The sequence below is a fragment of the Jaculus jaculus genome, chromosome 3 (genome assembly GCF_020740685.1).
Source record: "Jaculus jaculus isolate mJacJac1 chromosome 3, mJacJac1.mat.Y.cur, whole genome shotgun sequence".
Taxonomy (NCBI): domain Eukaryota; kingdom Metazoa; phylum Chordata; class Mammalia; order Rodentia; family Dipodidae; genus Jaculus; species Jaculus jaculus.
In genome coordinates this window covers 174832323-174857677 of record NC_059104.1, presented here as the reverse complement: position 1 = coordinate 174857677, position 25355 = coordinate 174832323, and the positions used below count along the sequence as shown (strand labels likewise).

At 49.1% G+C, this 25355-nt stretch overlaps 1 protein-coding gene and 1 non-coding gene across 8 annotated transcripts in view; one reads left to right on the top strand and one right to left on the bottom strand.

Moving 5' to 3' along the window:
- Positions 1 to 25355, bottom strand: part of Tub (TUB bipartite transcription factor) — a 111645-nt gene that overhangs the window by 69193 nt on the left and 17097 nt on the right. The window contains exons 1-3 of one of the 7 annotated variants that reach the window (XM_045145901.1): positions 19251 to 19336; positions 16677 to 16761; positions 16052 to 16099 (exon numbers count right to left, since the gene is read on the bottom strand). The exons of 1 other annotated variant lie outside the window; for it this stretch is intronic. In XM_045145901.1, coding sequence (XP_045001836.1) covers positions 16052 to 16099; positions 16677 to 16761; positions 19251 to 19320 — 203 coding nt within the window. In that variant the 5' untranslated portion in view covers positions 19321 to 19336. Of the gene's footprint in view, positions 1 to 16051; positions 16100 to 16676; positions 17020 to 19250; positions 19337 to 25355 lie in introns of those variants that run through there. 5 more of the 7 variants (XM_045145899.1, XM_045145900.1, XM_045145898.1 and 2 more) reach the window with 5 other exon arrangements.
- LOC123459669 lies at positions 7018 to 7124 on the top strand. Its single transcript, XR_006636427.1, has one exon. It is a non-coding gene; the product is annotated as a U6 spliceosomal RNA (small nuclear RNA).

The window sequence follows — 25355 nt, the reverse complement described above, 5'->3', positions numbered from 1 at the left end:
CTGCACTACATGGAAGTCACGGAGTCTGACACCCATTTCACAATGTATCTAAAACACCCGATAGAGAGGTTAACATGCAGTGATAGCTGAATGCTAGTTTATGTGTGTATGACACTTAATTGCACGGGATATTCGATAATGGGTGTAATTACATTTTCTACACTACATACAGAGATATCAAGTACAAACAGTTCTTTGTAACTATTATAATTCTCTTCTACAGATATAAAACATTCACTTGTTCATGGTTTACCCAAGAGGTTAAAGTATAAATCTTTGAAAATTTGATGGCGTGACCTTGAGAGAGTCACTTAGCCACTTTATCTCAGTTTCTTCATCTGCAAAATGTGAATGATAATATTCCATTCTCACGGGCTTACTGTGGCTCTTAAATGATCTGAAATGTGCTTCGAATCTAGTGTGGCTTAAATATTAGCTGCCATTACTCACTCAATGATTATTGCGTGTTTCCCGTGCACATGCACTGCAGGCTGGGAACACAACAAGAAGAAACAAAGATGTGGCCCTGCTTTTGTGGAGCGAGCTCATAATCAAATGGCAGCAAATAAGTAATTTCTGAAATGGATGAGCCGTTCCTAGCAGAATTATATCGTACTGTGGCACTCCCTAGCTAGCCTTTCATGACATACAATTCTGTGTTCCTTTCCAATAAGAACGACCCGTGACATAGCTGGCTCTTGGAGGCATAGCTTCTGGCCCATAGGTAGGACATTCCCCTGCCGAGAAGCCAAATGTCAGCTGCCTTGAGGGCTTCCCAGGGAAATGGGGTCCCAGGCAGGCTTGTGATTCTGCAGGGCTCCCTCTGACGCAGGTGTTGCGGATCCCTGTGCAGAGGAGTGGGGAGGCTGCTCAGCCCCTCATCCCACAGCTGCTCAGCTTGTTGGGGTGGGGTGGGGAGCCCTGCTGTGCTGAGCCATTCCACCGGGAGCTGACAGCCTGGGGATGCTCAGGCCACCAGAGGGCGACCGGCCCTGGGTCTTTTTGTTTCCACCAGCTGTGCAGCTATACTGCGCGCTAGGCTGTACTGTGAGAAGCCCTGCACAAAGCCCAAAGGGACATCCTCCTCGCCTCCGCTCAGGCCACAGCTCAGAGGTAGACTCAGACTGAGGCATGGTCATGCTATGACCTGCACTGTGTGGGAGAACACCCCAGCTCGCCAGGTGAAGACCGAGAGGAGCACGGCATGCAGGGGAGCCACAGAGCTGGGGGTGAGCACACGGGGTGGGGGGGCTGGTGCAGGTAGTATTGGGGGTAGGCCTGGCCTGACGGGGTGCAGGCTGCGATATATTAACTTAGACTGAAGATGAGGGGGGTCTACAGTGATCTGGTCCAGGGAGTGGGGAGAAAAGAAGGAAGAAGAAAGATACAGAGTTGAGAGGAACCCAGACTATGAAGCGGAAAGGGTTTAATTTCGATTTCTTGTATAGGTGACAGAAAGAAAGCTCATAATAAAGAGCCTTTGTGATTTTGAACCAGGCTGTTCCTGTGAGATAGGAAATATAAGAGGAAGGGTAGATTGTAGAGAGAAGATGTGGGTTTGGACCCATTGGCCTAAGGGACCTGGGTGACACCCATCCTAGGACGTCACATTTGTGACACTGAAAGGGACACTTCTGCTTGCAGCCACAATGGAGGATAAGAGAGTAGGTTTATATTTCTTTGAATTTTTCCTGTACTTTACAAACAAGGTAAAATATCTGAAATAGACATTGGACAAAAACTAGGGCACAGCAGTGTTTCTTGAGAGAAGAAAGCAAACAAGGGAAGCCCACAAATGACCCAAATTGCTGGCTGGGCTTTCCAGGCCACAGCTCCCCCCACACCCTCTCCCCGAGGTAGGCTCTTACTCTGGCCCAGGCTGACCTGGAATTAACTATGTAGTCTCAGGGTAGCGTTGAACTCACGGTGATCCTCCTAAGTACTGGGATTAAAGGTGTGCCCCACCACGCCCGGCTCAAGACCACAGCATTTAGGTAGGAAAGAAAAAGAAACAAAACATAACAAAACATGAACAGAGCCTGTTGGTCTCACTGAATTGAGCACATAGAGTTAAAGTTCAGGAAAGTCACTGGAGGGCTAGAATTTGATTGTGGAGATATCAGAGAGGAGGGAGCTACTAGGAGGAGGAAGAGGAAGCATAAGGAGGAGGAGGAGAGAATAAGAGCAGGAGGAAGAGAGAGGAGAGGGAAGAGGAAGGGAAGGGAGGGAAGAGAAAAGGAAGGGAAGGGAGAGAAGGGGAGGGGCGGGGAGGGGAAGGAACATGCAGTATGCTTCCGAGACCTGCAGAGGGCTCCCTCACGTCTTAGGCTGAGAGAGAATCTGTACCTGCATATGAGAAAACTACTTATGGATGGAGAAGGAATCGCTAGAAAATAGACAAAACAATCCCAGGAACTCACGGAAAACTGGGAGTTGTCTGTGCTCCCACTCCACTGAAAAGACCTCCTAATACCCAGGGCGCAGACAGAGAGTGCTCGGGAAGCTTTAGTCACGGGTGAGGCAGTCCTAGACCAAAGGCTGCAGTGGGCTGTCCTAACAAAGCCGAAAAGAAAACCTGAGATGATTCGACCAAGTCCAAAGGGTGATATTGTGTGCCAGAAGAGACCCAACATTATTCAGAGGACTAAAACAAAGACAGCTCTCCGCTATACAGGGTCCCAACACCCACCACCTCATCAAAAACTGCGGACAGGCAAAAGTGAGAAAAATGGGATTCACAACCAGAAAATCAATCACTGGTGTGATGCAGCTCTCTCTCTCTCTCTCTCTCTCTCTCTGTGTGTGTGTGTGTGTGTGTGTGTGTGTGTCTGTGTCTGTCTGTCTGTCTGTCTGTCTGTCTGTCTGACTGACTTCATGGTCAATGTATTTGGCCTTTGTCCCTAGTCCCTGACCCAGAGCTTTAAAAACCCTTGGCGTTTTTTTTTTTAATTTTTAATTTATTTATTTGAGAGCGACAGACACAGAGAGAAAGACACATAGAGGGAGAGAGAGAGAATGGGCGCGCCAGGGCTTCCAGCCTCTGCAAACGAACTCCAGACGCGAGCGCCCCCTTGTGCATCTGGCTAACGTGGGACCTGGGGAACCGAGCCTCGAACTGGGGTCCTTAGGCTTCACAGGCAAGCACTTAACTGCTAAGCCACTCTCCAGCCCACCCTTGGTGTTTTAAACCCTGAGTGATAGGAGTGTCTTTTTGTCTTTACTCCTAAGAAGATCCTTCCAACCACACCCGGGTCTGCGCCAGCGCAGTGCTTCTTGGTAGGTCCCTAGATGGCTTTGGGATCGGGGTCGGGTGCCAGATGAATCAATCAGCCACGTGACTAAGGAGTTAGAGCCTCAGTCTCACCCTAGGATCAGGGTAGAGGAAAGAGCTGGGGATTGGGTTCAATCACTGATATCAAATGATTTAAACAACCATCCCCATGCAATAGGACCTCTATATAATCCCTACACAGCAAGATCTGGCATGCTTCCGGGCTTGTGAGAAGTCACAGAAGCTCTGCTCACCTCCATGCCCAGCCCAGTGCCTTTCATATGGCTGTTCCCTAGTTGTGTCCGTTCTAATAAACTGGTAATAATAAGTAAGGTGTCTTTTCTGGGCTCTACAATCTATTCTCGCAAGTTAGATGAGAGGATTATGGGATTGCTCAATTTATAGCTGGTTGCCCAAAAGTGCAGGAGGCAAGTGGAGTCTTGTTTTTAGCATCTGGAATGGGGGGGGGGGATCACAGTAATCCCATGTAGTCAAGATAGAACTGAATTGTAGGAGACAGTACGCATCAAGAAAGTTGTCAAATTGATTTTAGGTATAGAAAATACACACACACACACACACACACACACACACACACACACACACCTGGTCTGAGAAATATTATGGGTAAAAACAGCACAAATAGAAACAGACCTAAAGCTGCCACAGAAATGTTAAAAGAGAAATTACACATTTGCTTCATTTAAAGAAAGTAAAGGAAAATATGAATATGACAGCTATAATTAAGGACTAAATTCAACTGCTGTGTAGAATTAGATACCATAAGAAAAAAAATAGTTAACTCAAAACCTTTGATAGAAATAGTCCAAAGAGGGGCACACATGTGGTGGTTCATGCCTATAATCCCAGTGTCAGCGAGGCTGAGACAAGAGGTTCTTGACTTTGAGGCCAGCCTGTACACACACACGTGCACACACACACGTGCACACACACACACACACCCCAAAATCAAATATGGAAAAAGTGCAGAAAACATCCAATGGACTCTAAGACAATATCAAGCAATCTCCATAGGCACAGCCAGAATTCAGAGTAGGGTGGGACAGAAAAATGTCAGTGAAGAAATACTATTTAGGGATTGGCTCAAAGGATAAAGCACTGACTATGCAAGCTATTCAAGCATGAGGATGACTCTGGATCCCCAGCACCTATCAGAGCCCCAGTGCCCATGTAAACGCCAGATGGGCAGGGAGGCCTTCCTGTAGTCCCGAAGCTCCACAGGCAGAGACGGGGATCCTTGGGGCAAGCTCACTACCCGGACTAGATGCATTGGTGAGCGCTGGGCTCCAGTGAGAGAACTTGTGTCAGTCAATAGGAGTGAAGAGCACCCGAGGAAGACACCTGGTGGCACCCTCTGGCTTCCACATGCCTGTGCATACATGTACACATACATACACCAGCACGCATACATACACACCACACACATATACATGAAAAAAGAAATGCCTCAGTGTATTTTCAAACTTGATGAAAATGATAAACCTACATATTATCTCTGATATGAGGATCCTAGAATGCCACATATTTAAGTATGTCCCCATGCATATGTACTATATACTTGGTATTATATGTCAGGGGACATACTTACTTATAGACATTACATACATGGGGACAAATGTGGGTAATCCCATGGAGCTAGAATGACGACCCAAAGCAAGTACAAAGAGCGCAGGAAGAGGGGTGGGAAAGGGCAAAGGTCACACGTGACACGTAAACAGAAAGTGAGAGGACACTGAGGGGAGAAACAGGCTGGGGGCGGTGAGGAGGAGTTTATAAGAATCAAATGAAGCAGTATTTGAAAATGCAAGAATGAATAAAACCTAAACCTCTGTGCCAACTCACAAAGAGAGAGACGAGGGCTGGGGAAATGGCTTAGCAGCATTTGGCTCGAAGCCTAAGGACCCCAGTTTGATTCCCCAGGACCCACGTTAGCCAGATGCACAAGGGGGCGCACGTGTCTGGAGTTCGTTTGCAGTGGCTGGAGGCCCTGGTGCACCCATTCTCCCTCTATGCCTCTTCCTCTCTCTTTAATTAAAAAAAAGAGAGAAAAAAAGAGAGAAAGAGAGAGAGAGAGAGAGAGAGAGAGAGACAAGGTGATGACTGGTGCAAGACATAATCCTCCATAGCTGAATGGTACTAACGAGGTGAGGCCATGAGTGACCCGGACGATCGGCTTTGCTGAGTTCAAGTGCCCTGTGTCAGGGTACACACAAGCAGGCTGCTCAGGCTCGCTGAAAGAGTGGGATGGGAGACAGTATTCTGTGCTGCCTGCTCTGGTCTTGGAGCTTTAGGCACAATGTCTCTGCCTCCCTTCTCACTGTGGGCTTACTAGGATCACAGAAGCCCACAACAGCTTCAAGTGTGTGTGTACGTGTGTGTGTGTGGTTTTGTTGAAATAAGATTTCACTCCCGCTCGGTTTGACCTGGAACTTACTCTGTAGCCCCAGGCTGGCCTTGAACTCACAGAAATCCTCCTACTTATGTCACCTTGGTGCTGGGATTAAAGGCATGCACCACCATACCTGGCATCAGCTTTCAACTTTTAAAAAACTATTATTCATCTATCTATCTATTTGTTTATTTGCAAGCAGAGAGAGACATGGAGAGACAGACAGAGAGAATGGGCATTCCAGGGCCGTCAGCTTCTGCAAACAAACTCCAGACACTTGGGCCTCTTTGTGTATCTGGCTTTACATGGGTACTGGGGACTTGAACCTGGATCATTAGGCTTTGTAGGCAAGTGCTTAAGCCACTGAGCTATCTCTCAAGCCCAGCTTTCAACTTTTTACGTAAGCCTGGGGATCTAAACTCAGGTACTCAGAGTTACACAGCAAGTGCTTTATCCACTCATCTACTGCCTCAGCCCCAATATTTTCTCTTTATTAGTTAATTACCTCATGATTTCATCATAGTGACAAAAAGCTGACACAGATCCTTACCTCACAGCAACACAAAAATTAACTCAAAATGAATGGAAGTCCTCAATTAAACCCAAGACCTGAAACTAAAAATTAAAAATCTTAGAAGAAAATATAGACATTAAATCCTTGTAAAGTTGAGTTAGGTGATGGTTTCTTCCATGCAATACCAAAGGAACACAAAACAAAAGAACATAAACAAGGCAAGATACACTTCACAAAAATGTGAAACTTCAGGGCCGGAGAGATAACTCTGTAGTTAAAGGCACTTACTTTCAAAGCTTGCCTGCCTGGGCTCAATTCCCCAGTACCCATGTAAAGCCAGATGTATTTAAGGTGGTTCATGTGTCTGGAGTTTGTTTGCAGGGGCAAGAGGACCTAGCATGCTCATACTTTTTCTTTCACTCCTTCCCTCTCCCTTCCCTATCTTGCAAATAATTAAAACATAAAAATATATTAATCCAGGTGTGGTGGCACATGCCTTTAATTCTGGCACTCACAGGCAGAGGTAGGAGGATCATCGTGAGTTCAAGGCCACCCTGAGACTACATAGTGAAGTCCAGGTCACCCTGAGCTACAGTGAAACCCTACCTCAAAAAACCAAAACTAAAAACAAAACAAAACAATATATATATTTGTATTTGTATATACATATATATATATGTGTGTGTGTGTGTGTGTGTGTGTGTGTGTAGTGAAATTTCTCTACTGTTAACGATATTGTCAAGAAAGTAAAGACAACCATCAAATGAGGTGTAATATGTGCAAATTGAATATCTGTCTCTTAGATAAAGAATGCATGCAAGTGTGCTTGCTTTGACAGCACATATACTAAAATTGGAGCCATATAGAGAAGATGAGCATGGCCCCTTTGCCAGGATGACATGCAAATTCATGAAGTGTTCCATATTTTTATGCTTTAAATACACATAAAAATTCAGTTGTTAGCTTTGAAAGCAATACATTATCCTATTATAAATATATAATAATAAATGAATACTGAAAAAAATGAGTGCATACAACTAATAATTACAAGACACACAGCCTAGTTAAAATGGACAAATTAAAAATAGACTTTAGCTTGGGCTAGAGAGATAACTTGGCATTTAAGGCGTTTTTGCCTGCAAAGCCAAAGAACCCAGGTTTGATCCCCAGGACCCACGTAAGCCAGATGCACAAGGTGGAATTCATTTGCAGTGGTTGGAGTCCCTGATATGCCTGTTTTCTCTTTCTCTATTTGCCTCTCTCTCTCTCAAATAAATAAAAATGAAATATATTTTTTAAAAATAGACATTATTTTAAAAGAAGACATACAAACAGCCTCCAGACCCACCGTGAGTCAATACCAGCCATTAGGAAATGTAAGCAAAAACCACAATGGTCACCACTTCATACTCACCAGGATGCTGATCATTAAGACTATAAATAATAACATACACTGGCAAGGAGTAGCAAGGTCAGAACCTCCATGCACAGCTACTAGGGATGTAAAATGATGTAATCATGTGGAAAGCAATCAGCCAATTCCTCAGAAGGCTGAGCAGAGATGTGAGTCAGCTACTGAGAGAAAGGAAAACATATGTCCGCAAGTAGTCATAGCAGCATTATTTATAAATTCCAGAAAGCGAAAACACCCAAATGTTGAAGAACTGATTATAGCTAAACAAAATATATCCAAGCAGCACATTAATATGGAGAATTGTATTGACACATTAATATACGGATGAACCTTGAAAATATTGTACCAACTTGTAGTAGTGATGCCTGTAATTCTGGTGCATGGGAGACTGAGGCAGGATGACTTTGAATTAAAGGTCAGCCTGCACTGCAAAGCAAGCCCCATCTTAAGAAAGTCACAAAACATCACATATTATATTATTCTATTTATATGAAATACCTAGAATAGGCAAATCTATAAAGAGAGAAGATAGCTTAGCAGTTCTTTCATTCCCTTAGGCTGCGGTTGGTAGGAGACACCACTAATGTATATAGACATCTTTGTCAGTAGATGTAATGAAAATGCTCAAAATTGATTATTATTTGAATTTTACTTATTTATTATTATTTGAACCTTGCATGTTGAAGATATGCACTGCAGACTCTAGAGAAGTCACTAAAAACAGAAATAAATCAAAGTGTTACAGCTATAAGAATAAAAGGTAAAATAGGGGCTGGAGAGACGGCTTAGCAGTTAAGGTGCTTGCCTGTGAAGGCTAAGGACCGAGGTTTTACTCCCCAGAACCCATACAAGCCAGATGCACACAGTGATGTGTGTGTACAAGGTGGTGCACACATCTGGAGTTTGACTGCAGTGGCTAGAGGCCCTGGCATGCCAAATCTCTCCCTTCCCCTCTCTCTCATAAAAAAAAATAAAATAGAATCATAAAAAATATGTAAGGCAAATGCCAGGTGTGGTGGCACATGCCTTTAATCCCAGAATTTGGGAGGCAGAGGAAGGAGGATCGCTATGAGTTCAAAGCCACCCTGAGACTACATAGTGAATTCCAGGTCAGCCTGAGCTAGAGTGAGACCCTACCTCAGGGAAAAAAAAAAAAAAAGTCTAAGCCAGGCGTGATGCCACACGCCTTTAATCCCAACACTCGGGAGGCAGAGGGAGGAGGATCAAGGTGTGTTCAAAGCCACTCTGAGAATACAAAATGAATTCTAGGTCAGCCTTGGCTAGACCGAGAGCGAGACCCTACCTTGAAAATCCAAAAAAAATTAAAAAATTAAAAATAAAAAAATCTAGTTTCAAAAAAAGGAAGGAAAGAGGGGAAAGGAACAAAGAACAGGGGACAAGTACAATACTAAGAACAAAATGGGAGACTGAAATTCAGCTTTGTTACTAACAACAGTAACTGTCCAACACTCTCATTGGTGGTCAGTGTTAACATATCAGATAAAATGCCACCATTACATGCTGCCTAACAGAAAATCATTTCATATATAACATCAGGGAGGTTAAAATCAAAAGGATGGGGGCAAGATGCCATGCAGAAACTGATCAACAGAAAACGGACTTCAAAGCAGGTGACGCCGCCAGGACTAAAGAAGAATGCTTTGTACTGGTGCAGACATGAACATCCTAGAGCAGAGAACAATCCTACGGTTATACACCTAAGAAGGAAATTCAGGTGCACTGGGAGCAAGAACTGGTTGAGCTGAAAAGTGCAATCTAGGAAGAGCCCTGGGAGGAGCTCTAGCTTTTCTAGGAGACAAAATGGAAGACGTGCTCATCAGTGAGGTCATCAGAAACTGGGGAAAAGGAGAAGGGGGACCAGGAAAGAAGTTCCCACAAAGAAGACTTCTGATTCGGATTCGGATTCAGTAATTCCGTTCTTTAAAATACTTTTATTTATTTGCAAGGAGAGAGAGAGAAAGGAGAGAAAGACATAGAGAGAGAGAGAGAGAGAGAGAGAGAGAGAGAGAGAGAGAGAGAGAGAATGAGAACGGGCATGCCAGGGCCTCTTGCCACTGCAAACTAACTTCAGACACATGTATTAGGGAACTCCAACCTGGGCCAGCAGGCTTTGCAAGCAAGTAATTTTATCCACTGAGCCGTCTCTCTAGCCCTGATTAATTGATTCTAAATTCTGTGATTTTAGAATTCAGAAAGGTAGACAGTATACAGGGCAGATAAGGACAGTGTACCAAGAGGCCGAGTGTACTGAAGCTGCAGGAGTGCAGAAGCAGCAGAAACAAAGATTTCAGGACTAACACTACAAATTGCTGGTATGAGCTGCCTGCGTGAAGGAGGGGAAGAAGCCAGGCTGGAGTGGACTGAGGACTCAGAAGGAGGCTAGGAACTGGGGATGACAGAGGATGCTGACTTTGGTAGATAGGGAGAGGGCAGGAGGAGGTCATGAAGTTGAGGTGCTCTGGCCTGGTTTTGAACTGGGTTACCTAGGGAGGTGCCAGGAGAGTTGGGCATGAAGACAGAAAAAATGGAGAGGCAACAGAGTGAGGTGCTTACGGGACAAGGGATATAGAAAAGGTTACTAAATCCATGGGGGCAAGGCTAATTGGAAGAGGGACACACTGTTGCAGTCAGGTTCACACTGCTGGTAGAAAACACCCAACCAAGAGCAGCTTGTGGGGAAAAAAGGTTTATTTTGGCTTACAGACTTGAGGGGAAGCTCCATGATGTCAGGGAAAACAATGGCATGAGCAGAGGGTGGACATCACCCCTTGGCCAACATTAGGTAGACAACAGGAACAGGAGAGTGTGCCAAACACTAACAAGGGGAGTCTGGCTACAACACCCAAAAGCCCGCCCCCAGCAATACACCTCCTCTAGGAAACTTTAATTTCCAATTGCCATCAGCTGGGGAAACTAGCATCCAGAACACCTAAGTTTATGAGGGACACCTGAATCAAACCACCACATTCTGCCCCAGTCCCCATAAACTGATATCCATACATGATATAAAATACAATGCATTCAGTATGACTTCAAGAGTCCCCATAGAGTTTTACCAATCCTAATGATGTTCTAACATCCCCATAACCCAAGGTTGTTTAACTGAGCCATAATACCAAAAAAAAAAAAAAAAAAAAATCATGGCACAGAATAAACACTCACACTGCAAAACATGACATTGAGCATAGTAAAGAAATATTCAACCAATACAAGATTTAAAACAACCAGGGAAAACATCAAACTCTTTAATTTCAAGTCCAACAACTCTAGTCAGTGACAAATCTCCAAGTCTGATCATTCTAACCAGCAAAAGTCTCTGGCATTCCAATTCCACCTCTCTAGCTAGGCTACTCACAGTCCTGGAAAACTTCATCTAGGGCCGGCAGCTCTCCTTGGCAGGCATCTTGTGGTCTTGGCATCTCCATTGAGTCTCCACTGCAACCCATGGTTCATCCTCATGGCCTCATGAGGTCTCCATGCAGGCAGCCAGCAAACCTGCTTCACACTGCCCATGGCCATTTCCAAAACACAAGACTGCATTGCAAACTCAATGACCCTCTATTTCCCGCATTTCTTTATACTCCACAATACCAGATAGGGTGCCAATTTGTTAATCCAAGGAGGAATAAAGCAGACTTTGAAGAACAGGACACTCTGAGCATTCTGGCCCTTCAAGAGTCTACATTCTTCCTGTTGCCCCAGCACAGGTCAAGTGGCCCAATCTCAAAGGTTGTAATCTCTTAATTGCAGCTGACAGGCAGCAGTTCACTCAAAGATATTTCTTTTTGTGCCATATCCCACTGCTCATACCAGTTCATCTCTATGCAAAGCAACCCTGCACAACTTCTCAGGGGGAATAACGGCAAATTTTTCTCACACAAACTGCTGGCCCAGTCCAAGCAAAGCTCTTTCTCATCCTCATAAGCCAAACCTCACAGTCCATAGTTCCTACTGCATTCAGGTCTTCCAACTCTGACCAGAATAGTCCATCAAGCTGTACTTACAACACTGCAAGGCATCTCTTAGGCCAAGGTTTCAAGTCCTTCCACATTCCTCTTGAAAATTAGCTCCAAAAGGCCAAAGCTACATAGTCAGGTGTCTAGCAACACCCCCACTCCTGGTACCACTTTACTGTTGCAGTCAGGTTCACATTACTGGTAGAAATCACCCAACCAAGAGCAGCTTGTGTGAAAAAAAAAGAAGTTTATGTTGGCTTACAGGCTTGAGGAGGAAGCTTCATGCTGGCAGGGAAAACGATGGCATGAGCAGAGGGTGGATATCACCCCCTGGCCAACATCAGGTAGACAACAGGAACAGGAGAGTGTGCCAAACACTAACAAGGGGAAGACTGGCTGTAATACCCATAAGCCTACCCCCAGCAATACACCTCCTCCAAGAGGCTTTAATTTCCAATTGCCATCAGCTGGGGAAACTAGCATCCAGAAAACCTAAGTTTATGGGGACACCTGGATCAAATCACCACAGAAACCTATCTCTTCATGGGCAGGGTCCAGAGGCACAGACTCACAGGGATGCAGGTACATTTACTTCCCAGGACAGAGGCTAAATAATGTCCTGCCAATGAGTGTCCTTTTCTTTGTGAAGTCAGGGTCAGGTTGGCTGCTGAGGAAGAGTGGGGAAGTGCTATGTGTGAAAGCAGAAAGTTAAATGAGTGCTCTGAAAACAGCTGTGGGGCCTGGAGTGAGCCTGGACAGTTGGCCACTGAGCTCAGGTAGAGGGGTGTGGGCCTAAGCAGGACTACTGGGCAGTTCTGGGGGCTCAGAATACAAAGGGATCCCTCAAATATAGGCTAGACAAGGTAGGAAGATACCATCCAAGGATGCAGTGGGAGCCTTTGGGAGCCAAGGAGTAAATGGTGAACTGTTTTGTTGTAGGGACAAGCTCCTGGATCCAGGAAGAATAGGAAAAAGAGTTGATTCAGAGTGAAGAGAAAAGCTCCGAGTTAAGAGCTCGGAGGTCTCTGTGAATGGACACAACAGAATACCCAGGAGGGGGGCTGGAGAGATAGCTCAGTGGTTAAGGTACTTGCTTACAAAGCCTGATAGCCTGGGTTTGATTACCACAGTACCCACATGATATCAGATGCACAAGCTGACACATACATCTTGAGTTCATTTGCAGAGACAGGAGACCTTGGTACACCCATTCTCCCCCACCTCAAATAAGCAAATAATTTTTTTTTTAAAAAAAGAATACATAGGAGGCACAAAGAAGTTAAGATTCCAGAGGTGGTGCTGGGGAGATGACTCAGGGTTAGAGCACTTGCTGGGCTGTACAAGTTATGAGGACCCGAGTTCAATCCCCAGAACCCACATAAGACCAGGAGGGGGCTGGAGGGATGGCTTAGCTGTTAAGGTGCTTGTCTGCAAAGCCAAAGGATCCAGGTTCTATTCCTCAGGACCCACATGGGGACACACACATCTGGAGTTCATTTGTAGTGGCTGGAGGCCCTGGCACACACTCTCTCTCCCTATCTCTCTCTCTACCTGCCTATTTCTGCATCTCTCTCTCTCTCTCAAATTAATAAATAAATGAAATAGTTTAAAAGCTAAAAACAAAAACAAACAAACAAAAAAAACCAACCAGTGGGGAGTGGCGTGCATGCCGGTAATCCCAGCACTGAAGGGGAGGGGCACTGACAGCAGGGTTTCCCTGGTCAGCCAGTCTAATAGGGACAGGAAGCTTCAGGTTCAGTGAGAGACTCTGTCTTAAGAAAACCAGGGGGAATCCTGCGACATCATAGTGAATCCCGGGTCAGCCCACTTCCAAACACCAATAATAATAATATTATATGGGAGATTGGTACTGGGCACTTGACATCTTCCTCTAGCCTTGGCACACATGCCCAAGGAGAACATACATATGTACACACACATGCACATAACAAACAAACACATGCCACATATTACACACACACACACACACACACACACACACACACACACCAGAAATGAAACAATTCAGAGGTGGAAAAGTTTCAAATGATGATAAGATGCCAGTAACGAATGGATGAAATGAAAGTGATATTGAACAAGCTGAAGGTAAGGAGCTCAGAGGTCAGGGTATGAGCACGCTATTTTTTTTTTCAAGGTAAGGTCTTCTTTTAGCCCAGGCTGCCCTGGAATTCACTATGTATCTTAGGCTGACCTTGAACTCACAGCCATCCTCTTACCTCTGCCTTCTGAGTGCTGGGATAAATGGCTTGTGCCACCATGCCCAGCTTTGAGCACGATATTTTTATGGGCACAGAAGTTCCAGTGTAGTGGTTAAACAAGCAGACAAAAAAAGAAAAAAAAAAAACACCTTACAATGATATACTATGAGCCAAGAGCCAAGGTTCTCTCACGTTCCTGCATCCCAAACTCGCTGCCCCGGACGTGAGGCCCAGGATGGCTCCTTGTGTCATAACGTCATGCAACATCAACATGTGTGCTGTGGCTTGAATGCAAAATACCCCTCATAGGTTCATACGCTTGAATCCTTGGTCCCCAGCTTGTAGCACTGTTTGGGAATCGTTAGGAAGTGGAGTCTTGCTAGAGGAAATGGATCACTGGGGGCGGGCCTCGAGGCTTGATAGTGGGCTCTCCTTCCTGTTTATTCTCTGCTTCCCGCCGAGCAAGGTGACCAGCTCTGCTCTGCTCCTGCTGCCACGCCTCCCCTGACATGAGACCTGCTCTCCAACTGTAAGCTGGATTAAATCCATTTCCTTCCATAGGTTGTTTCTGGTTGGGTATTTGTTCACAATAATAAGAAAGTAACCGATACAGTATATACTCCCATAACCCACAGGATCATGTAATGTATGGCCCCGGACAACTCTCCATTAAATATGGACCAGAGAAGCCAAAAAAAATTGAGTATCTCTGGAACTTTGCCCTTAGTCATGACTGTGCTTAACCTGTGGCTCTGTGCCTAACCCTGAGGTTGCCATGCTCCTCACTTCCCATGTCCATCTATTCACAGCCCTGCGTGTCCACACAGGACTGGCCATCACTGGTGAGATGTGGGTACCATCTTGAACTACAGTTTGGCCTGATCTTTAAGGATACTAGAAGAATTTTTCAACATGAAAGAGCCACAATGGTGCTCAGGGCCATGGGTAAAAATAGCCAAGTAGTAAGTTCCAGAAGTGAGCCAGCCCAGGAACTCAACATGTCCAGAAATCCCAGCCATCACCTATAGATATAGAGCTTGCATTATGACAGTGATTGCAGCAAGATCCTTGTCTGTAAGGCTGACTCCCCCATCTTTAATGCATAGACAGAGCCCTGCGCAGGTGGCCTGGTTCTAGCTCTGACTCTGCCATGATCTTGCAGTGTGACCTTGCCCCAAAGCCCCAGCTTGGCCTATTAACCAAGGGGTTGGATGTAGGATCTCAAAGACACTGGCAGCTTTGACAGTTTATGGAGTTCTGGATAGCACAAAAGAACTCTCATCGGCTCACGTTATTCACAATACACCAGCTGCAGAAGACAAGCGAGCTGAAGCCTGCAGGGTTTGAGAGAGTCATTACAGAAGAGTAGTCCCCTCAGGGTACAATACTGCATCCTTGCTGTCCCCTGAACCAAGTCCAAGCAATGCTTCCTCTTCATTAGATCGTCTTTAGGCTAAAATGTCTACCTGGTCTGAGACTGTGTATAGAAAACGAGAGGCACAGGATGCTCATGGGGCCACACCTGAGTCCCCTGCTTCTCCACAGAGCCTCTCTTTAGAAGGTGCCTCCATCACAAATCCCATTAAGGTTCCATGACCAACATCCATGTGGGGGAAAATCAGAGCCACAGGTGCCCGTATTTCTCTAGCCTGGAGGGCTGGCAGATCCCCAGGTACTGGGTATTTGCAGTAGCTACTCTGCAACCAACCAAAGAGATGGCCCCACTGTGATGCCTCATCTGTGCATAAACAAGGCTCAGCACCCTCCTTCAGAGATGGTTATTTCTGACCATCCCCTTTGGCCAAGAAACACATCCCAGGGACCTCAACGTCAGTAAACTACAAATGAGGTACTCATCGGGGGTCCTGGGCAAGACCCATCTCATGGCTTCAGAAGACAGGCCCGGGGATGCCAGACTGGGTAAGTGAGACGGTATACTTGGGCAATGGGGACTGGAGGCCCTGGCTTGACCCTGTCAGTGGCCCTGGGTCCCAGGCTGACCGCATGCAGTGGACAACTCCTCCAGGCCTCTCATCAGCACTACGTGGATGGAGACAAGACAAAGAAGCTCAGAGGATCCCAGAGGTGCTAGTGGAGCACGTGACAGACACATTGAGCGCTGACTTTACCCAGTGGTCACACCCTTCTCTAAACCCACATCACATACACACATCCAAGCACCTAGGGGGTCTTTGGTCATAGAGTCACGCACAGGGCCAGCAGTGCCCCCGCCCCGGCCAGCTCACCCAGCGATCTCCCTTCCTTCTTTCCAGTACTTCCTCCGGGACGATCTCCTGAAGGGGAAAAGAAGCCGTGACTACACCCTTGCTGGCTCAGCTCGCTGTCCCCACTTGTTGCCTGGCCACACCATGAACACGCCAAGCCTCCTCCCGTGCCTTGGATGGGTCAGGGTACAAGGGCTACCGTAGGAGGGTTTCATTCTGTGGGCCCAGCAGGGCAGGCAGGCCAGAGTTAGTGCAGCGAGGAGCTAAGGGAGGGGTGCAAGTACAGTTCACAAAGCTAAGGGTGGGGGCGATGGGGCAGGCAGAAGCTGGAAGGAGGAGCCCTCAGGGGAGAAAGAGGGCAGAGGACTTGAGGGAAGTGGGAGAGGTCCTCATTCCAGTGCTGGTGGACCCCACAAAGATGCTGGGCAGATCCTGATGTGTGAAGACCTCCTGGTCACCTGTTTAGACCCTGAAGGGCTTGGGGGAAAAGGCTGGGGGATCCCATGTGGTGAAGGAGGGGCTTCCAGGGTGAAGGGGAGGCCTTGGGCAATGCGGGGTGAGGCCAGTGAGGGGCTGGGTGGGTGGAGTTGCTGCTGCGGAGGGTCAGCCTGGCCTGTGGGCTAAATACAGGGTGCTGAGCGCTTACCGGTCTCTTCGGTGGCCTCGTTTCAGGGGCCCAGGTTTCTTGTTCTGCTTTGAATGCCGAGATCCCATGGGCCGGGGAGTGCCTCCTGGGAACAAAATCCCTGTCTGGGTGAAAGAGTGCCAGCCCAGAGAGAAGGCAAAGGTGTGCTGGCCCCATGCCTGCCAGTGGGTAGAGTGAGTCTGGGGACTGGTCCTGCTTCGGGCTGCACATGAAGGCACTCGGGTGTCTCCCTTCATCACCATGGCGGCAGCCAGGCTAACAGCCTCCCCCACAGTCTACCTGGGGCACGGAACCCCTTCTGCCAATCTCATCTCCCTCTCACACTCTTCCAGCCCAGACCTAAATCCTCAAGGTCTCAGTGGCCATGCCACGCTGGGATAGCCAATTGCTGGTTTCCATGACAACACAGAGACCATGTGTCCCTGCTTCTGCAGGTTACTATGGCAACCCACACTGAGCTGAGTGCACTGAGGACAAAGGCCCCATCTGCAGGGAATCACAGGCTGAGGGCACCCTCATGGGTGCCTTCTCTGTGGACAGCTTTTGTGCCTGAGGTCAGGCTCTGAGCTCTCTGCCTTTCAGCGATTGATGAGGGACCAGGATCTGCTTGTCTGCACCCTCAGCCTCTTGATTCGTTGTTCCATTTTAAAGGGCATCTCGGTGATCTAACCTTCTCCAACCCTCTGCTAGACCAGCCTCTCCATGACTCAAAACTTGCCTCTTGGGGCTGGCTTAGCGGTTAAGCACTTGCCTGTGAAGCCTAAGGACCCTGGTTCGAGGCTTGATTCCCCAGGACCCATGCTAGCCAGATGTACAAGATGGTACACGCATCTGGTGTTTGTGTGCACTGGCTGGAGGCCCTGGCATGCCCGTTCTCTCTCTCTCTGTCGCTCTCAAATAAATAATAAACCTGCCTCTCTTACCTCTTCTCTGCACCCAGCATCTTGGATGCCACACAACTCTCTCACGGAGATGTGCACTTATGGACTTCCTAGGCCTTCACTCATTCAAAACCTTCTGTGTCTGAGACACCAGCCAGGCCCTGAGGTACTAGCTTGCTGCTGTGTCCTGTCCACCTGCCTCCACTGGTCCAGCCATGGAGCATTCTGATGTTCTCTACTGAGCCTCTCGGAACCCTACCCAGCCCTTCTCCCCTAGCCTCAGTTACCCAGATGTTTGCACGAGGATGGTGTCTGCCATCAATGGTCTCTTCTCAAATCCATCCTTCAGTGGCCTCAGAGTGAGCTTTCTAATGCCAATCTGATCTGTGCCTCCACTGCCCTGCTGAACCCCTTCAGAAGCCCCCCATTCTAGGAAGGCTCAGCTTAACTTTGCAGAGGGTCCTGCCGACTCTCCAGCCTCACCCCTGGGTGCATCACCTCCTGTCTTCTCCTTCTCTACCTCCAGGCCCGCTCTCCCCTGTCCTTTTCATCCTCTTGTGAATCTTACATCTTGAATTTCAATGACGACTAGGAATAATAATTTAGAACCTTTTAATTTTACAAAAAAAAAAAAATCTTCAGGATCTAATGGCAAATTCCAGGTGGCAAAATGAGTATCTAGATACAAAGCTATCAACTGCTGGCCCCACTTGATGGGGCTGTGGACACCTGGGCCCCTAGTGTGCCAAGCAGAGCAGGGAGTCTTATGGGCAGACTAGGTAGCATGGAATAGTATGCACCGTGAATGTCTGTTCTCTCAGCCACCAGAACACAAAGCATCATGGACTGTCAGCTGAGATGGTACCTCTCCTGTCCCCAGTGTTACAGATAGCACGGAGGCTAAAAGGGAGGGAGGGAAGGAAGCCGGACATAGTGGTGCGCCCCTTTAATCCCAGCAGAGGCATAGGTGGGAGGATCGCTGTGATTTTGAAGCCAGCCTGGGACTACAGAGAGAGTTCCAGGTCAGCCTGTGCTAGAGTGAGACCCTACCTCAGAAAAAAAAAAGTAAAAGGGAGGGAGGGCTTCTAACACGGTATGTGGGGACATCTTCTAGGTGGAGCAGTGCTTATATCTGACATTGGAGACTTTCTCCATCTCTCACAAACTTTTCTTTCTCAGATGTCTTCTGTCCTGCTGTGGACTGGCTAGAAACTTCCAATCAGGAGTTACCAGGCTCTTAGACCTGACACTCACGGGTACTTTCTCCAGTTCTCCCTAGTCCCTTCTTGCCCAAGCCCTCAGGTTCACTCATATGTGGGCCCACAGGGGTAAGGCAGGAGAAGTGGACCACACACAAAGGTGAACTTATCAACCGTGAGGGACGCCAGCTTCTTCCCTTGAAGCCCAACCTTCCGCACCTCGAGGCTGCTCCACGGGGCTCAGCGGCTACCAAGGCTTCTGCCCATGACACCCTGGGGAGGATCAGGGAAGGACAGTCAAAGACAACCACAGCCAGGTAAAGGGCGTCCCTTCAGGACCACACCTCCCCAGAGCAGGGAGCTCCTCGGAGCTAAGCTGATGGGTAGATGGTTCTGAAACCACATCGTGAGTCTTTCAGAACTGGGATGCTGACTCCACCCAGAGTGGCCCCTTCCCCCTGCACTTGGCAAAGTCACTTCAAGCCCAGACACACCTCCCTTTGATTCTGGGTCTGTCTTCACGGGAACACGAGTCTTTAGGCTTTCACAGGGATCTTCAGTCATTCCTTCAGTGGGGAGCTCAACCCTTTAAGGAGGACATTAGTAACAACATTTCACAGACGAGGAAGCCAGGGCTCAGAGGGGGAGAGTGACTTCCCCAATGTGTGGCATGGTGGAAAAGAGAAATGGATGATTTCTGCCTTCCTTCCTTCCTTCCTTCCTTCCTTCCTTCCTTCCTTCCTTCCTTCCTTCCTTCCTTCCTTCCTTCCTCCCTTCTTCTCTTTCTGTCTCTCTGACACACGACCTTGCACTTGCCTCACCTTTGTGTGTCTGGCTTATGTGGGATCCGGAGAGTCGAACATGGGTTATTAGGCTTTACAGGCAAGTGCCTTAATTGCTAAGCCATCTCTCCAGCCCTGGATGATCTATTTCTGTTCATGGAGGGATAAGACCACCTTCTATTGCCAAGAGGGGTAACAGGCCAGGTCTGCAGTACAGCAGATGCTCAGAAGGGAAATCAGGTATAAAACAGGCAGGACAGAGGTGCTTCTAGTAGATGTCACCTGAGGCCCTCACCCACCTCCACCCACTGTGACAGGCATCCTTGACAGTGAGTGGCCCAGTGACTAAGCTTCAGACCTCCCCACGACATCACAGCATGTGTCGGCAACCCTTCAGTACTGATCTTTCTAAAACGTCGTTTAACCCTTACACAAGCTGAGTGCAGCCTGGGGCGTGGCAGAGGGGATGTTGTTTGGAGACAGGGCTTTCCTTGCTGACAGATCCAGCTGGGCACCACAAGAGCCCTTCAGTGAGTGAGACCTACCCTCTGCAGAAGGTCAGCTAGCCAGCGTCCATCTCTGTCTGCTTCAGCGGTTCACCTCCCTGTCACAAACAGACCGTCACTGTCTTCCTTCAGCCACATGCTGTCCTCGCCCTGGCAGGAATTCAGGCAAATGTAATTTTCTCCACTTCCCTACACATCCAGGCGTGCTCCAGCCTCCTTCTACGTGAGCGTCAGAGAGGCTCTCAGGCATGTCTGCACTGCCCTAGCTGGACGTGATTATAGGAATGGAGCAAACTCGGTCTTCAGTTACCATGGCAATGTGCAGGCCTTCTCTCAAGTGTGTCTGAAGGCTGAAGCAGGGTGCGCAGAGGTTGAATGGGGAATGGGCACCCACGGGTAGCCATGGAGGGGGGTTCCCCTGGATCCCTGCCACTCTCGGCTCCCACTCTGAAGAGAAGCTGAGCCATCCTGCTTGGTTTAGCAGACGTGAGCCCTGAGGGGAGCCAGTCAGTGTCCAGCAGAAGGAACAGAGAGGCCGGGGCTGGGTGGGTTGAAGGAGGCATACAGAATCTAAAGACATACCAAAAAGCCCCCCAAAACTCTCATGGGCAAGAGATGTTACACTTCAAAAACAAACAAACAACAACACAAAAACTAACAATGTCATGACAAAAGATCAAAATTTTCACTAGAGTCTGGAATGGATGGAATGGAGGGCAGGTGTGGCCTGGCCAGGTCCTGAAAGTCCACGGCTGGGTCTGTGTCCTGTTTATACCAACATTCAGATTTTGCTCGTCACAGGTGTTTCAATTTTTAAAAAGATTACGTTGAAATATTTATCTTGATTAATGAGCTAGTGAGTTTTTTTTTTTTCTTTATTCTTTTTGTTGGAGACAGGGTCATTCTATGTAGTCCTGACCTGGAACTCACTATGAAGACCAGGATGCCTTGAACTTGCAGCAAACCTCTCTCTTCTGCCTCTAGAGTATTGGGATTATAGGGATCTACAGCACCGGGCCTGGCTTGGTCCATGCATTTTGTGGAGATTCCTGTGCAGTAGAACTTGAGCTCTCTTTTGGCTCATCCTTATCTGGGCTCTGGAGGGGAGGGGCAGTCTAAGTCCCCTTAGGAGACTAGATCATGTGACAAAGAGCTGGTGGAGGGGTCCACACCTGCCCTCTGCATGGGCTCCTCTCTGCTCTGAACATCAGCTACAGACCTCACAGGCCCTGCAGCCTGAGCAGCGCTGCTGGGAGGCACAGGTGCCTGGCCTGTGCATGGGCCTCTACGCCCTGGGTGACAGTGACTCATAAGGTGGCTCTTGTCTCCTGCCCTCCCTCGGGCTGGCTGCTAAGAGGAGGCAAGGAGAAAGTGGGGAAAGGGGATGAAGGGGCGGGCAGGGAAGAGGCTGGCAGTCTTGCGTGACTTCCTTGGAATGGCAGATTAGCTGTAATTGCCTGAAGCTGAGAGGCTGTTGATAAATGTTACTAATGATCAACCTTCAGATCTGACACCAGCTCAGGCTGGGATTACTGTTTTGAATGGAAAACTGAACCTAAACCAGTAATTACCCCAGTGAGCGATGCCAGTCTTACTCTGGAGCCCTTTCTAGGCAGGGAGTTGGCACCTGCATGTCAGTGCCAGTAATCAAGGCAGGGGACTGGGACCAAGGACTCTTTCCTGGGGCCATGCTGGAGGGCACAAGTTGACCCTGCAGTGGGATGTAGTGGACAGGAATGCTCATCCTTCTTCCTAGGAACTGCTGTACCAAGGGACCCCCACCCACCGTCTCAGCTGCAGTCTCCAAGCCTCATTCCCACTGTTTCCCCCCCACACACACACCTGCCACTCCTTGGGCAAGGTGGGGATCCCTGTTGATTTTATTCCTGGATGTCAAAAGCTGCTCCTTTGGTGGAGGGATGCCTACCCTCAGGAATACAAATAGAGCCCTCCAATGCCTGGGACCCCGGTACGGACACACATTGTTCACTGTCGGACTGGAAGCCTCCTACAATGGCCTGAGTTGGAGCCAGGTTCTAGAAGCCATGCTAGGGGTTGGGTGTCCATCCCAGGCTGCATCTTGGTCCCTGTTTGCTCTTGGTTCCAGACAAGGGCCAGAAAACTGTACCTAGAAATAAGCAACCTTCTCTGGCTTCTCCACAGCACCCTGACGCCTCTCATCTCATTTAGGGACCTACAGAGTTCTGACACTGCCCAGAACCAGACCACAATGGGGAAGGCGGCTCCATGTGTGAACTGCTGACCTCCACAGGGCCCACACATGCTCGGTCCTTCTCCCCGGCTTCCTAAAAGGTAGCGGGACACTCAGAAAGCAAGTGCTGGGCAGCGAAGGCGGTGGACAATGGTTGATACGTCATATACTGCCGGGCGCCCCTGCCTTCTCTATCGGTCCAGGCATATGCTGGGTGAGAGAGTAAGTTCTGTCGTAAACCACGGTGGGGAGGTGTCTTTGAGTTGCCTCAGTGTGGCAGGACAGACAACTGGCCAGGCCAGTTGGATTCAGAGTGCGGGACCGCAGCCTTTCGGGCTACAACCCGACGTGTGAATGGGGGAAAGTGGCCAGAAACATCCAGCTCCAGAGCCGGCACCTTGAGCGCCATCTAGTGACAAAGAAGCAGGAGTGCAGTGTGTCTGCAGGCCTATTGGGGTCCCCCCCCGCCCCGTCCTGCCTCTGACAAGCACCCTCGTACTCGTATGGGAAGGAAAACCAATAAAATGGGTTTGGTTTTGCTCACAAAGGGCTTGGGGTTCGGAGAAAAAGAATTACAAAAGGCCCCAGGGGCTGGAAGCAGCAGGGCAGGGGCCAGGGAGGGGCCAACCCTCGCACGGACCCCGGTGCAGCGCCCGCTGGCGCCCGCTTGCTATCCGATCACTCAACCAACGTGTCCCCGCTGTTCCAATGAGACCCCCTGACCTGACCCAGGGAGTGACAGGAACCCCTGCCCAGAACTGGCCTGCTTAGCCTGCCAGGTACCAATATGCACTTCGGGGGTCCAGAGAAGCTGTGCTCACCACCACAAAGCCCCTGCGTCTGCGGCCCCGGGAAGGGCTCCCTTACAACCTGGAATGCAGCAAGGGACGCCCCTCGGTCCGCTGTTACCCTAGGGGGCTCTGGAGTGCTCACCGCCTCTCGGTCATTTGAACTTCTTGCCAAACAGGAGTTGTCACCAGATGTCAGGCGAGTGGTCCCTAAGGTAACGTTCCAAGGGGTTGGTGCGCGTTCCCCCTGGGGAGCAGCAGGTGTGTGTGTGTGTGTTGGGGGGCAGACTGGGGTGAGAAGAGCAGCACAGCCTGGAGAAGGGCTCATAAGGTCACAGACTTTTCCTTCAAGGGCCAGGGGGTAAGTTTTCAGACACGTGAGCCAGACTCAGCTCCAAAAGACTGCAGAGTGAAATCGCCACCAAAGCCACTTAAACAAATCGGCGTGGGCTGTTCCATAAACTGTTTACAAGAGCTGGCTGTCACTCCAGCCCCGATCCAGTATCTACTGGCGCAGCCCACCAGAAGGTTGGCACTCGAGGCATGGGGGTCCGAGGGTGAGGGGGGGGGAGTAAGAGTGGGTCCAGTGGCAGCCGGTCTCAGCCCTGCCCTCCTAGCCCTTGCCCACAAACACTCAGGTGTGGGGGACACTCACCTGCTGTCGCTGCTACTCCCCTTTCTTCCCCTAGGTGGGGATCTCTCTCCGTCTAGCCGCAGCCCCTGCAGCCCTTTCCCCGGCAGAAATCCCCCAGAGAAAGGGGGCAGGATTGGTGGCGGACGGGACTGAGCCGCACTAAGGGCAAGCCAACAGACAGATGACACCCAGGGAAAGTGAGGTGGCCCGCGGGGGGAGGTGGTGTAACCAGGCACCTCAGGAGCCAGGGGCCGAGGACAGGCCAGACTGGAACGACCCCTGCCAGGTGACGCTGAGCCCTTCTGACCCCCACTGTGAACCCAGACATACAGTAGGACCTGCCCAGACTCCCCACCCAACCCTGTCCCTCTGCAGGTGGCGCGGGGCAAGACGATCACACGTCCCCAAAAGAGGCTGGTCTGTGGGCTCTCCAGTTACACTAAAAGTGAGACCGAGGAAGATGGTATCCAGGCCACGCGGACATAGTGCGGGCGGGCTCATCCAACATTGATGCGGCCCGGATTGCCCCAGAGCCCCTCATAGCAGAGCAAAGGTCCGCGCTCCGGGCAGCGCTGGGACTGGACTGCAGGCAGCGAGGACTCCTCGACACAGCAGCCCAAGGGCCAAGGGCACTGTTCAGCCCAGTGATGAAGTGGACCCCTTTGGTGTATACCCCGGGCAGTGCAGGTCCTTGAGTTTTGGGTTTTATTTATTTATTCATTTATTTTAACTTAAAAAAAATTTTTATTGATTGATTGATGAGAAAGAGGGAGAGAATGAGAGAATGAGTGCATCAGGGCCTCCAGCCACTGCGAACAAACTCCAGACTCCGTGCGCCCCCTTGTGCATCTGGCTAACGTGGATCCTGGGGAATCAAACCTGGGTCCTTTGGCCTTGCAGGCCAATGCCTTAACTGCTAAGCCACCCTTCCAGCCCTATTTTAACTGTTTTATTGACAAATTTTTAGAGGCCACCAGTCTGCCACAGCTAAAGGCTGCATTCATGAAAGCTCCTGGTTCTCACCACATCTCTTCTTAGCGCAAGGAAGGGGCAGTGTACCGGGCCTGTCCACACTTCACAGTCCTATCCCCTGCTCCCACCCAATACAGGGACGGGGGGGGGGCTCTGGTCATTCTTTCCCTCCTCCCATCACTTCTCTTTGCACACCTGCTTCCACTCAGACACACACCACTTGCACTCATGGCCATCTTAGTGGCGCGCATACACACACGTTCCCAAAATGCACAAGCTTATCCATACTCGCTCAGTGTGCACACACCTCAGGTGCATTCACTCAGTACAAGCCAATGGGTATGCTCACAAAAGCTTTTTCCCAGCAGACCCACTCTCGCTGCTTCCGCTCTGGCCCTATGACAACTGGCAATAGAGAGGACAGACACCACTTGGGATGTCAGCCTGTGGGAGGAGGAGTGATGCCCGTGGCTAGTACACCCCTGGCAAACCATGGTCTTCCTAGCGTGGCGCTAAGTTGATCTGTAGTGCCAGAAGGGCACGGAGGCACAGCCAGGCTGGGATCTCATGCAGAGATAATCCTGGGTCACCATTTCCCTGTGCCAGCTCTCCCTGACTTCAGAGAGGCCCCAGACGCTATGACCTCAGCCCCCCGACTCTGTGCCCCTCATTCTTCTGCCGGTTCCTGCCTGTCACACAGTCCTC